This window comes from Zea mays, chromosome 4 (assembly GCF_902167145.1).
Source record: "Zea mays cultivar B73 chromosome 4, Zm-B73-REFERENCE-NAM-5.0, whole genome shotgun sequence".
In the NCBI taxonomy this organism is placed as follows: Eukaryota; Viridiplantae; Streptophyta; class Magnoliopsida; order Poales; family Poaceae; genus Zea; species Zea mays.
This window is the reverse complement of record NC_050099.1, coordinates 162,800,486-162,815,067: the sequence shown is the minus strand read 5'-3', so window position 1 is coordinate 162,815,067 and position 14,582 is coordinate 162,800,486. Positions and strand designations below refer to the sequence as shown.

Here is a 14,582-nt window from a genome sequence, read left to right as displayed (position 1 = left end):
TGGACTACTGGGCTTCCTTAATCCTTATGCCCTTATGTATTTGTGTGCGCTTGTATTCTCGCGGGGTGCTTTATATATTTGTAATTTGTGGACTATTGTCAGTACTAGCCTGTGTATTGCTGTTTTTTTCTGACTTCCGATTATATTTTTGCTGAACATGCTATATTGCTATGTAATGGAAAACCCGACGGGGACCCGAAACCCACCCAAAACCCGATGGGTGCGGGTGCGAGATTCCACCCGCGGGTGCGGTCGCGGGCGGGTTTGGTCACATTTCGCGGGTGCGGTCGCGAGCGGATTTTTGCTCCACCCGACCCGAACCTGACCCATTGCCATCCCTACATGTGCGCGTGAGGTCTGTTACGCAGCAAAGGGGAGAGGAGCTGACAGCCTGGGCCCGCCAGGCAGAGACATAAGGCAACCGGGCTGGCGCTAGTCTGTTCGTCCGGGCCCATCGGTTAGTGTCACACGCGAGAAGGGAAAGGCTGGTTTGTGGGCCGCGAGCTTGTGACTAACATGTGGGCCCTAGTTGTCAGCGCATCAGTACGCGCGTGAGGCTAGCGCGAGGGCCCGACCTATCAGCGAGAACAGGCGCGGCACGGGGGAAGAAGTTGGGCCGAGAGTGGAAGGGAGTTGGTGCGGCTGAGGGAGAATCGACCCAGGCGCCATTTTTTCCTCTTTTCTTTTCTTTTCCTTTCTATTTTCTTTTTATGATTTCTATTTAAAATTCAAACCTAATTCAACTTTGAATTTCAAGCACAATTCTAATGTGGACAGAAATCCCATCATCATATTTATTATTATTATTGTTATTATTTTTATTATTTATCTTCTTCCTCACCATTTAGTTCTAAAAGGAATAGATAATTATCATAATTACCTTTCTCAACTCTTTTCAAATCCATGTTTGATCTTCAAATTTCCAAGTGTCCAAATTATTACTAATGTGAATATAACTTTTATTGTTTACAATGTCATTATTTATTCTTCTCCTTGTTATTTATTTCATGAGAGGTATAAATGGTTTCCTTTAAAAGAAAAATTCCTTTCTCATATTTTTTTCATTCCCTAATTCCCAAAGCATTATAATACTATATTTGTTGATTTATTTTATAATTATATTTTTTTTCTCTACTAATTTTGGGCCTTACAAGCTACTAGCGGAACACGTGGTGGAGGTGCTCGTTGTTGTGGTGGACATTTACAACTTTGAGGGAGCCAGTGAGGCAGGCGAGGTAGATGGTCCTGAAGCCACCCTCACCGATGATAGTCGAAGTGAAGCCCCGGTCGTGGCCTACATGTGCGGCCACAAAAGCTACCTTGTGCTTGCTGTCGCGACGATGGTGGCAAAGACACTAGTACTTGTACCAGTCATGATCTTGGCGTCGAGCAACTAGCCATTGATGGCACCATCGTCTCTCGGAACACAACCACTAATGGCCACAGTTGTGGCTCTGGCACTACACCTGCAGCAAAGGAGGTCGTTGTGTCTTTGCAGCAGCATTAATCGATCATTCCCTTGTTGTGGTGGAGCGGTACAAAAGGTGGGTGATTGGGCGAGACGGCTAGGGTTGAGGGCAATTGGCGGCGTCACGGGCAGTAGAGTAGGTTTTATGGGCGCCTAGGGCCTGGGTCCACCACTAATTGAGGTGGTGCAACTAAACTGAAAGGTATCAATGGACTAGGGCTTCCTCTAGTTAACTGAAAACCCAAGGCTCCTAATATATATATATATATATATATATATATATATATATATATATATATATATATATATATATATCGATAAATAGTCGGGAAGTTGTCGCCTCCCAAAACCGCTCAACCGATGGTCGAGGGCAACACTCAATCCATCCTCTATTCTTCGGGATCTGCTCATTAGGTTGATTGGTTGAGCCTTACCCACTACTAAGGAGAAGGTTGAACAGGACCCCGGTCGTCAATTTGGATGACACTGTTTGATCAATCATCAGACTCCGCTCTTAAGAACACATGATTTGTCAAATGTCATAAAGGACACAATGAAGATCCAGACGATCAGAACCTTGGTCGCACGGTCCGCCATAGGCCCCAAAGACTACAACGAGGACTTCGCTTGGACGGCAAGGCGAGGTAAGATCTTGATAGGTAGACTCCACTATCTGTGTAGAGCACGCGGGGCCCAATAAATGATCGCGGGCGTGCTACCGAGGACCTCGTCAATCCAAGGACGACCCAAAGGGCACTAAAGACTTCGACCCTATCACTTAGCTAGCGTGTAGAGTCCTTGATAGAGGCTTCAAAGGCCTACCTCACTCAAAGAGACCAAGGAATAGTGTTGACGCTACTATATGGAACCCCCCATAGTTGGTGGGAGGCCAACTAGTTAGAAATGGGAGTGCACTAGTGTTTGTGCGGGTATGCAACTGAGTGTTAGTGTTTCAAACTAGCACCGACAAGTAAATTTGTATATGTGTGTTTTAGGCCCGGGTGGTGTGCTCAGTGGGCACAAGGGTTATACTGGTTCGGGCAGGATGTCCCTACTTCCATTTTTTGGTTGCTCGCACTACCGACATTTGATTGCTTGTAGTAGAGATTACAAGCAAGCGAGAGCGGGAAGGACTCCAAGTCTCTATATGTTGTTTTTCTAATGGCTACCCGATCTTCATAGCAATTATATGCCTTCTCATGTTCTTCTCTCTCAGGGCTCTCCTTTTTTAGGCCGGCCCTCCCCTTTTATAGATCAAGGGGGAGGTGATTACATATAGCTTCTCCCAGAAGGGAGTGTAACGTTAGGGTAAAAAGGAATGGTTCACCCCTGGTAAAACATTGTCGTGCATCAATATCCTTTCCCACGTGGGTCTTCTGACGCGTTTCTGAGATTTGTCGGGGGAGCGCGCAATCCGTGTGGGCTTTCGAACTTTTGGAGAGTCTTTCCGCTGCTCCTGCGGCCTTGGACACTGTCGATGTCAAGACGGGTCATCTCCAAGACCGGTTCGTCTAGTCCGAGTAGAGATGTCAATGGGGACCCGATACCCGATAACCCATGGGGAATTCCCCTATTAGGGTACGGGTATGGGACAAAAGTTGTCCCCATGGGTATGGATATGGGACAAAATCTCCACCCATTGGGTAAACGGGTATGGGTTTGGGAAGCAATAATCCGAACCCGATTACCCATGGGTATTTCATACGTGTACACATGTCCTGTTTGTATGAATGAGTTGAGGCCGAGTCGGCCATCAAACCCGGCAGACTCCATTTCTTATATTGGTCCCAAGTACTGATTTCTTTTCTGATGGATGGATGAATAGATAATGGTTCATGGATGAGTGCTTACCGATGTAGTGATGTATGAAATCTGGATAGTTTGTGCTAGATATTAGTACCTAGTTATTCCTTAATTGGGGATGGGGACCCATTGGGGACCCGAAACCCGAATGGGGATGGGTATGGGATGAGTTTTGTACCCATGATGGGTATGGGTATGGGTATGGGGATGTATCAAACATGATGGGGATGGGTCTGGGATGCTATAACCCGATGGGGAATTACCCATTGACATCTCTAAGTCCGAGAGTCGCGTGGCGGGTAATGTCCTATTTAATATCTTCCATGTATTTCGCTGGACTAATCTCCCCTTTTTCGTGCATCTTTTCCAACTTTGAAGGCCAGACTGCAAGAGCTCCATCACCTGACGGGCCAAGGTATTACGGAGCGTGTCGGTGCTCGCGGTTCATCCCTTTAGGAGCGTCTAGATGGTATCTCGGGACACGTCTAAGATGGTGTAGAGTTCGACGTTCATCTAGGAGCGGTCGTCGCTTTGATTGTTGGGGGAGCTCTGCTAGGGCTGGATATCGAGCCAGCTTGGCTCAGGTCGTTCGAGTTTGAGTTGGCTCGTTAAGCTGACGAGCTGGCTTGGCTCGGCTCGTTAAGATAGCGAGCCATAGAGTCAGCTCGGCTTGGCTCGTTTACGAGCTCCAGCTGACTCGTTTAGGTTTCGAGCCAGAGCAAAAAAATAATATGTATATAATAATCAACTTCTAGTTAATTTCAAACTAATTTAACAACATAAAATAGTAATTGAACTCATAGTTTCACAGACCACATCAATATAACATCAAATTAACATAACTCATCACTCATCAATTCACTATTCACACACATGTTCAGCAGTTTAACCCACACTTATATTCACATAGACCAATTTAACACGTAGACATAATTCATCAATTATTAGTTTAACTCATAGGTCATAGACACCACACATAGTCACATACATATAACATATTCATCAATTGTTACGTAAATAATATGCATATAGTTTTGTTTTAATGAAATGAGATAGATCGTTCAGCTCGCAAGCTGGCTCGTTAACAAATCGAGTTGGCTCGTTAACGAACCGAGATAGGATGTCAGCTCAGCTCGTGAAAAAATTCAAATGAGCTGGTCCAAGTTGACCACGAACCGAGCGAGCCGTGATCATTTCATACAGCCCTGATCTCCGCTCTAGTCGCAGCCTTCGAGACATTGTTGGCCTTCCGTTTCCGTATGACCTATGGGACGATGTGATGGAGGAGATGCTGGAGTGTTAAGATGAGGCGCCTGATCGTGTTGTGGTCGCACTGTCTGCGGATGACATCATTCGTAGAGCTTGGTGACCCAGTCTGTTTCCATTTCTGGGAAACTAGATGGAGGTGTTCATTGGTTACACACGTTAACCACATTTTGATCAGTACAGACGATTCAGTGATTCGTTCACGAACGTTTGCTGTGCTGACGTATACTACATGCGAAATGTCTCTTCAGTTCGGTGCATCTGGTGCGTTGCGTGTGGTCTGGTGGAGGGATTTTGCGTTTGTTCGGACGCGACACGGGACGGGATGCGAATGGCCCGTCGTTCATTCTCGAAGTAGTGCGGTGGTTGGTGACGCTGACGCATATGTTCGCTCGCCTCTTTGTGGGACCCCTCTTGAGCCGTGCCCGTGGAATGGCGTGGACGAAGACGACGTGTCATGATACCGTCGACCTCATGCTTGGTTGATCTCGGTGACGCTCCGAAGGCAAGAATAACTTTATAGGGATAAGTTTATAAGTGTTTGGCAAGATCATATGATTCTCACCACCATCGCCGTTAAAAAAGCAGAAGTAAACAGTGCCTAAGTGTTATTACGAGCCTTGTGTCTGAATACGTTGAAATTTAGCCGAGCGCATGCCGGGAGAATGCAATTTAGCATCGCCTACTGCTATTGCGTTAGTGTTATTACGAGCCTTGTAAGGGAATGGGAAAAACAAACAGTTTAACATGAGCGCTAAAATATTTGGGTTTTTAAATATGTACCTTTAGGCTTTAGTTCCGCACCACTACACAATTTTACTCTCAAATAGTAATGGATGAGACATTTCTACTGCTAGCGAAAAACAAAACGGAGCAGTGGTGCTAAACTAGGAACAAAACTGAGTGGTGCTAAACTAGGGACACAAATATAAAATTACCTAAAATATTCTCGGTCGCAGACTGTGGAGAGCAAGTTAATTGCAGCATTCAGCCATGCAGACTTCTAGTGGTTACGCAGAGCAAAGGCCAAGGGCCGAGGACGGCCCTAACGTAGCTCCGCCTATGACCCACATGCTTGCTGTGCCCTTAATCCATGCCGGCTTACCCTCATCAGCGTGAGCCACCTCCACGGCGTATTCACCACCCACGCTCACCGGGTTTTTTTTTCTAGACCATTTTATCAATTTTTCACGTTTACATAGTATTGAAGAACCGGCTTTCTTTTCTTTTTGTCCAGAGGGTCACTTGCAGGGTATCTGCTAGACTCGTGCTTTGCAGTTTGCTGTGCTATGCAGTCCATTAAACCTTTTCTTCGTGTCGATGTCATGCCCCTCATCAAACGTACTGCGTTCTGATCAATGCAAGGACCCTTCTCAGCTTTAGATGCAGATGCAGCCTTAGCTTTCTTGGCCTTCGGTGTAAGTTTCAAATTTGGAAATAAAGTTTCATCTTCCTCACCTATGAATGAAACAAGGAGAGACATCAGCCCTTAAAAAGATGAATGAGTAGTGTTTTACACAGCATGTAACATTCAACTGCGTGAAAAAAACATTAAACAGATCAAAGAGTAGTATAGTAGAAGTCTGATGTCTAGATCTGAAAGGATGAGGTGATTAGAATGATATTTAAGGATTAGGGTAGGTATTAATCATAAAGTAGAGTTAACTGCATAATAAATTTGAGTGGGAATTCAAAAAGGGAAATAAGGTAGATGCATTATGAAAACAAAACCAGATGTTCATAAATATGGTTGAAAATGCATCCTTACCAAAGTCCTCAAACTCAAACACACTAAACTCGTTATCAAAGGCAAGTCGTTTGGAGCGCGGTGGGGTAGAGGGCTTATCCAGATTGGTAGTTTCTACACAGCGGAGACATGTAGCCACATCATTTTGGAGAGAAGCCCTGGGTGGATTGTTTTCATCGATTGTATTATTGCTGTTGGAAGCGCCAAGGGAACTTCTCGTAGATGGCTCCTCAGGAAGGAATGATGGTTTGTACCGACCCATTTCATCTTTCTCCGTCTCCTCTAATTGGCTGGCTTCATTTTTCTCTAACTTATCACCAGAACTACTGCCACTGCCTCCTGCAAAAGACGTTGAACAGTTTGCATCTATATTTTCCAAAACTGACACAGGAGATGAGCCACAGGTATTTTCAGCTTGCAGGGCATCCTTGCCTTCTAGCAAACTCGAGAACCATGGAAATTTGCCCTGCCTAACATAGAACAAAATATATGCTTCCTGGTTTAATGCACTTGAATCAGTACAAGAATCAACCTGCAAAACGAGTTGCCTATTACAATGGTGAAAAGATTCATATCAGCAAAGCATTAGCAACTGACTGGTGGCACATACTTTGGAGTCATTCATGAAGTACCATGTGCTTGGTGAAGAACGAATGGTGCAGGTATAATGGCCATAGTTGGGTAATCCAGAATGCTCAACAACACCATAAAGATCATATTTCAGTCCCCCCTGCTTGTGGAGGTATAAGAACATTAAAAATCTCCTATATAATGCATTGTTCGGTTGTTCCAGACAATATGAATTGGACAGGATTGAGAAGGATTAGGAGAAATTTTGATTTCCTATAGCTTTAAACCGACTCAATCACTTCCAATCCACATGAATTGAGATTTAAACGAACAGGCCCTAAGTGGAAATAATACTGTTTGTGCAGAAAGACTGGAATCCAAATCCTTAGCCTAGATATTCCTATAGCAGCATGTCTTCCAAACAGGCATTTAGCAAGTTACTATTGTAAGGAAAAACTCACCACTGTGTCTGGATTGCTATGAAATGGCTTCAAATCAACCTCCAGAGGGTACACCACATGTTTGTCAATCTTTTCAACAGAATTGTCAAGGGTTGTAAAACGCTTGAGATGAAATGCAATAACATCTGGTGCTCTATGAAGTGTAAGCTGCTTGTTCTTAGAAACTTGAGCATTGCAACTTTCGCAGGTGAGCTTGTTTTCAGAGTCCCCAATCTGTTCTACCTTGGTAAAAGATTGCAAAGCATCTACCAGATGATCAACCTGATCAATCTCCAAGCTTAGATCCAGGAAGGGCTCAAACGTCTCTGAGCTGTGACCACACTCGCAGCAAGATAACTAGAGATATAAAGAGTAGCATTAGTTGTGATTCTATTACCAAGAGAACAAACAGGTGATGAAGAAACTAAACATTACATGGCTTTTCAGTTGTCCTCCAAAAATCTCGTTGACTATACTTTCTTCGTCAAAGGATGAGCCCTTGCCCTTTGACATGGGATCAAGAGTACACTTGTGCAAGTTATCAAGCAAGCAACGTAGAAATTCATGTGCATCTTCTTGCTGTCCTGGCCAAAAATCCGAAGATAACTCTAGAAAATATTGTTAAGAAATCTCATGTCACATTGGACTATAGCAGGCTGGCAACAATTGAGAAGGATGCAGTAGCACAATAATTAAGTGAAGAGTAAGGTGAACTGAATGCCAAAAGGGGGTGGAAGGACATGAATTAACAGGAAAACATATATGCAAACAGCAGTTATAATGTTGAAAATTGAACAGACTCAGCAAAAGTTCAACATGAAAGGATACTTCTTAAATTATCTCTGAACTTTGCTGGTGCTATAACAGATCCAGACCTTTGAATTGATTCATCAACATGTTCTTTAAGGGCACAGAAAGAACAAAACCCATCCTTATTATCTGCAGGTTAACGGCAGTCCAGATCATCAGAATGTGTGAAAAAAACATATTTCGAACAATGATTAGTTGTACGAATTATCCATACATGAGCATGGGGTGGAATGATCAGTTGAGCGAAGCTTGAGAAAAAGCGGTACAGTGTGAGTGATGCACTGAAGAGTTGCGTTCAGGAAGCATGTGTTCCCCATATTGCTAAGACCAGCTCCCTGCACATGGGTGAATTTTACAACATGATAGACTTGTGATCACTCCTTAAGGATGTCTACAATGTATAGAACTTAGCACAGAAGATATTACATACCACAGATTTAGGCTGACTTCTGTAAGAAAAGGACAAAGGAGAATGCATATCTTCAGCATCACAAGTTTCGTCGATCTATTGAACAAAGACAAGCAATAAAAATGACTTGATGTAAGGAAGATTCAGACAAATAATGTTAATATGTTTTGAGCAGCACCCCTCTAACAGAAGTGATCATGTTAATATATCTTCATAATGGTAGAAAATTTCAGCTATTGTTTTCTAGTATACACATTCCCCGTTCACAGCAAATCGTGCAAAGCGGTTCAGAGCGAACGCAGATCAGAACTATAACCATTCTAATTTTGCTTTGACATAGGTTGACCGTTGCATTAATAATTGAAAAAAAACGAATCGAACAAAGAAAACGACAACCGCATTACTACCCTCTTTCTATATTAGAAGTGTTAGTAGCGATCGCTCCTGCAGCTAGCAGCAACTGAGGCGCCGGTCACGAATTAACGGGTCCACCAGCATAAACTCCTCAGGACCCGAATTAACGAGATCCGAGCTAAAACCACTGCAAATCCCTGACGCAAGTATCATACTGCAAGTCAATCGCCCGAGAAAAACCACACCCTTTGGTAAACCCTGAGGCTCCACGCCTGATGCCCAAGCGTACCTCGCAAGCTTCCGCATCAAGCGGGGTCTGAAACTCGGAGAATTCAACCCAACCCAAGCAAAAGGTAACGGGTCTTACCGGAACGGAGTCGAGCGGGCTCTGCCCCGCGGCGTCGTCCTGCTCCGCCATGGAGATGGAGGCGGGCGCCGATTAGGGTTTCGCGCCCACGGAATAGGTGCCGGTTGGTGTGGGCGGAAATTTCTGGGATTCCGGGGGAGAGGAAGGTTGGTTTGGGCGGCAGGCAGGCAAGCAAAATAGAAGGCGATTTGTTAGTTGGGCGGAGGCAAAGGCAAGGGAAATTTTTTGGGGATGGCGGAAAATTTCGCGTTTGAAACGAAGGCGGGCGCGCGGCGCGTTTCGATTAACCGATGACACTGCCGCGCCGGAGGGAGATGGTATCGACTACAAAATGGGACGAAGGCGGCAACCCGCAATGTAGTGGATTTCGCGTTTCCCGCTCGCGGCCGTGGGGTCGTGGCTACTTGCGCGCGCGATCTTTTTGCCACGGAGCCTGTGCGTGGAAGTGGAAGTGTGGAACAGGATTGAAGTGTGGAACAGGATTGTGGCTAGAGATGGCAATGGGGACCCGATCCCCGATTCCCCGCGGGGAATTCCTCTATTAGGGGATGGGGATGGGGAAGTTTCTTCCCCCACGGGGATGTAAATGGGGAAAAGTTCTCCCCCGATGGGTAAACGGGGACGGGGATGGGGAAGCATTCCCCATCCCCGTTCCCCGCGGGGACCCGTTAAACTTACATGTGACAATGTTTTCATGTAATAGTTAATGATAAAAGTAAAGAATTACCTTGTTAAGAGATCACCCGTTGTACAAATACATTGATTTTAATGTGCACATAATGAATTTTACATCTAACAATGTGTATAAGTGACAATATTTTACATTAATAACAAATGAAGTACGATTTAATTATAATTTAAGCGGGGATGGGGATCCCCGACGGGGATTTATCCCCGTGGGGAACGGGGATGGGGAAGAAATGTCCCCCGTAAGCGTTCGTGGGGATCCCCGCGGGGAAATTTTTTTGTCGCGGGGACGGGTTTGGGGAGCTAAAACCCGACGGGGAATTCCCCGTTGCCATCCCTAATTGTGGCCTTGTGGAGTTGTGGGTCAAAGTCAGACCCTGCAGGCCGCTATTTAACTTCATATATCGGTTATCTCTAAAAAAATTATATATCTCACTTTTATGTCACGTCATCAAAATTATACTCTCTTTTATTCTACTTTCCTTCTCTAAATTTTGTCATATACCTCACTATATCTATAAAATATTATTTTACATTACTATTCATCACCTTTTACCAATTTTTCCTTCTACTCAAAATCACTATCGTGCACTACGTTCGAGGGCAGGGGGCCGGCGGCCGCTCCCCAAAATCTGGTGTAGCACTGTGCAATCCTCTTTGATTGTAGCCAGTAGGGGAGGTTTTAGGCGCAAGCGCTGCAGCACTTGGCGGGCAAATGTAGCCCCTACAGGAGCTATTGTGTAAGGCTGGCCGCAACGGTCTCCGCGCGCCAGCCTGAAAGTCGCCTAGAGAGGGGGTGAATAGAGCGAATCTGAAATTTACAAAATTTAAGCACAACTACAAGTCGGGGTTAGCTTTAGAAATATAAACGAGTCCGAAAGAAAGGGTGAAAAACAAATCACAAGCAAATAAGGTGGATGACACGGTGATTTGTTTTACCGAGGTTCGGTTCTTGCAAACCTACTCCCTGTTCAGGTGGTCACAAAAGACCGGGTCTCTTTCAACCCTTTCCCTCTCTCAAACGGTCACCTAGACCGAGTGAGCTTCTCTTCTCAATCAAACGGGACACTAAGTCCCCACAAGGACCACCACACAATTGTTGTCTCTTGCCTTGGTTACAATTGAGTTGGAATCAAGAAAGAATGAAGAAGAAAAGCAATCCAAGCGCAAGAGCTCAAAAGAACACAATTGTCTCTCTCACTAGTCACTATTTGATTGAAATGATCTTTGGACTTGGGAGAGGATTTGATCTCTTGTTTGTGTCTTTGTATTGAATGCTATAGCTCTTGTATGAGGTGTGAATGTTGAAAACTTGGATGCAATGAATGGTGGGTGGTTGGGGGTATTTATAGCCCCAGCCACCAAAGGAGTCGTTGATGGAGGCTGTTGTCGCATGGCACACCGGACAGTCCGGTGCGCCATCGGACACTATCCGGTGCGCCAGCCACGTCACCCGGTCGTTGGGTTCTGACCGTTGGAGCTTCTGACAGCTGGGCCACCGGACAGTCCAGTGGTGCACCGGACAGTCACTGTTCACTGTCCGGTGCGCCTTCTGGCTCTGCTCTGACTTCTGCGCGTACTGTAGCGCATTAACTGCTCGTTGCAGACGACCGTTGGCGTTGTGTAGCCGTTACTCCTCTGGTGCACCAGACAGTCCGGTGCTACACCGAGCAGTGCAGTGAATTATAGCGAAGCGGCTCCCGGAATTTCCGAAAGTGGCAAGTTCGGAGTTGGGTTCTCTGGTGCACCGAACACTGTCCGGTGGTGCACCGGACAGTACGGTGCGCCAGACCAGGGCACACACTACACCAAAATAGTAAACTTACTAGAGCCTAAACTCTAGGAAGTTAGGCCTAAACTCTAGGAAGTTAGCTAAACTCTCGGAAGTTAAGCCATCCCGTCGGAAGTTTGGCTCTCGGAATTTTTTTGTCGGAAGTTAGCTTAACTTCCTAGAGGCCTCTAGGAAGTTAGCTAACTTCCTACAGCCAAAAAAGCCTCTCGGAAGTTAGTAGATTCTCGAAAGTTAGTAGCTTCACGCCGTCAGCTGACTAACTTCCTACGGCTGACTGTAGCCCCTAGGAAGTTAGCTGGCTAACTTCCTACGGCTTAATAAGCCTTTAGGAAGTTAATTTGATCAACATTACAAATGTTGTTTATTTTTATTTTACACCACATTCCACAACATAACAAATATATCAACAGCTATATAGCACAACATATTTTCTCATAAAACATCTCACACACAATCACATAACAATATTTAAATCCATAGTCTCATCAATTACATCACAAAAGTCTCATCCATAGTCTCATCAATTACATCATAAAAGTCTCATCCATAGTCTCATCAATTACATCACAAAAGTCTCATCCATAGTCATAATAAGACACATCTCATCATCCAGTACTAATAAGAGACAATATCTCATATATAGTCATAATAAAAGTCTCATTACAAATGCAGTTTGTACCGGGATTCACTTTCAGAGTATCTCCCTACAAAGGAGGATGAGCGCTAACGTCAGTGGAACCAAACTAAAATGAAAGAGAGGATTGGAACTAGAGTATAAACCTTTTAAAAATTTCAGAACATAGTACCTTTGAAAAGATTCATTCTTGCATCTGGTGGACCACAGTTATCAGATAAGTGATACTTTCCTGAAAGTATACCCATTGCCATTGGGCTGTAAGCCAGCAAGCTGATTCTGCAAATGCCATAGTTCAACAATGGAAGTTCAGAAGAAAAACAATTGTATAAATTGAGTCAAAACAGAATACAATTTGGAAAATATCTTAACCAAGAGCAAATACGATATGACAATGCCATTCTTCTTTAAACTAAACAGATGTCAATATTTTTTCGAACATGCAGGAGAGCTATGTATCGTTGTATCATAGTCATAGAGAGTAAAAAAAGCCAATATGCATTACCAACTCATGCCAGGACCATACACGAGAAGATTAGAGACACTGAAGACAACAGGCAGGCCTTCTGACCATGTCAAGCATACCTCTCATGATGGCAGCATTTTGCCAATCCAGAATCAAAATTTCGGAAAATACAGGTGAAGAAATATGGAGAGCGATTACAGTACTACAGATTAGATCAAACTATGCTACTTACCTGCAGTGTCAGTATCTTTGGAAGCAACTGAGAATCCTTACTACGGGTCCGCTTAACAATTCAACACAGATATTATGACTGTTCCAAGTAACAAGCTTAACATATATTTCTTGAAGACATCACAGCATGAGCAAAGTACATTTGCATGATTGTTAAATTGCAAACTAAACAAGGTGAAACATATTAAAATTAAAAGAGTTGAACTATCATCCTAAACAGAAACATTACACTCAAACAACAAAAACTAAATTGTTTGAGCTAGTCAAGGGCATGATGGGCATACCCAAGTCACCGAGTGATAATCCCTCAGAGATAAGGGGACCAACCTGCGTGCACTGCTTTGCATTGTGCCCAAACAACCCACAAACAAAGCAAGGCTTCTTTCGCTTTTCCAATGGACAGTTTGCAGCTACATGCCCTTCCTCGCTACAATTAAAACAAGTCTCCAACAGTGTTTCCTAGGATCAAAGTATCTCGGTACGCGCTGTTCACGAGTAGAAGTAACACAATGGTAAGCTTACATTAGCACTTAGCAGCACAAACACAATAAATTTACATGTAACTTACAAGGAGTTTCCGCAGAACCATATTGTCAGATGCAGGGGCATCAGCCCCATTTTCAGTTAGCATCGATTGTGCTGTCCCAATGGGCCCCTCCTCGGTGCTACAACCCTGAAGCCAAAAAGAATAAAGCCACTAATTATTGCCTCTAAAGGAGATAAACTTGGCATTTTGTTCCCAAGGAAGGAACACTGAGCTCAAAAGGTTTTTAACTTAATCCCCAGCAAAAGAAGGCGCTCGGGATATCAGCCTTCAGATAATCTTCAATTATATATGAAATCAGCTAACTCTGACCAGCAACAGCAGGACGAGCAAAGATGCTACTTTGCACTACTAATCAGCGTAATTCAGAAGCTTCCCCTAAGCTCACAATAGAGGGGGAGTAGGCACTATCGCCACTATGCAATAAAATCACTCGATTCTATATGGGATTCCTTAGCTATAAACATTGAACCACGAATTCCACTGTTGAACTGGACACAACACCCAGGCTAGAGGGGTAGTAGGCTCTAGATAGAGATTGCTTAGTTATAGGCACTGAACCTTCAACGTGGATTTGAACACAACAGCCATAAGAAAGGAGCTAGGGGAAGGAGAATGTTCAAGCCTCAAGCTTACCGCCTTATCATCCACCTTTACGGCGGCCGCCGCCGCAGCCTCTGTAGTCTCCTTCTGATGCTTCTTCCTTTGCTTCCGGCGCTGCTTCTTCTTCTGCTTCCTCCGGGTCTCATCCGCCTCATCGAGCTCCACCACGGCGCCCTCCTCGTCGGTGGAGGAAACCGAAAGAAGGTCGGCGAACATGGGCACTCCGCCAGCGGATTCCCCGCGCCGCTTTCGCTGTGCGCGCGCGATGATCTCTAGGCTGAGATCCTCGTTCCCCAGCTCATCGTCCTCCTCGTCGCCCCCGCTGTGGTGCGGCTGTCGGGATGGCGGGGAAGCATCTTCGTCCAGGTTTGGGTCCCGCCACACCCTCGAG

General features: G+C 44.8%; 1 protein-coding gene across 2 annotated transcripts; it reads right to left on the bottom strand.

Moving 5' to 3' along the window:
* Positions 1–5,278: 5,278 nt before the first annotated feature.
* LOC103653937 (ubiquitin carboxyl-terminal hydrolase 21) lies at positions 5,279–9,664 on the bottom strand. 2 transcript variants are annotated; one of them, XM_008680748.4, is made up of 10 exons: positions 9,235–9,659; positions 8,535–8,609; positions 8,319–8,439; positions 8,123–8,233; positions 7,730–7,902; positions 7,316–7,651; positions 6,895–7,014; positions 6,717–6,816; positions 6,306–6,623; positions 5,279–5,995 (listed from the first exon to the last, which is right to left on the bottom strand). In XM_008680748.4, exons 1-10 carry the CDS (start codon positions 9,283–9,285, stop codon positions 5,718–5,720), a joined length of 1,683 nt encoding a protein of 560 aa, XP_008678970.1. In that variant the 5' UTR covers positions 9,286–9,659; the 3' UTR covers positions 5,279–5,717. The 2 variants fall into 2 exon arrangements, with proteins under 2 accessions (XP_008678970.1, XP_008678969.1); XM_008680747.4 differs by having other exon boundaries at positions 6,306–6,816; positions 9,235–9,664.
* Between the last annotated feature and the right edge of the window lie 4,918 nt (positions 9,665–14,582).

Bases quoted from the DNA above. Each gene is read 5' to 3' on its own strand.
- LOC103653937 (XM_008680747.4), bottom strand. From the start codon at position 9,285: ATGGCGGAGCAGGACGACGCCGCGGGGCAGAGCCCGCTCGACTCCGTT. The intron at 8,610-9,234 runs GTAAGACCCGTT...TTTGTTCAATAG, and splicing joins GCCCGCTCGACTCCGTTCCG to ATCGACGAAACTTGTGATGC. The intron at 7,903-8,122 runs GTATCCTTTCAT...AATATTTTCTAG, and splicing joins GTTCAGAGATAATTTAAGAA to AGTTATCTTCGGATTTTTGG.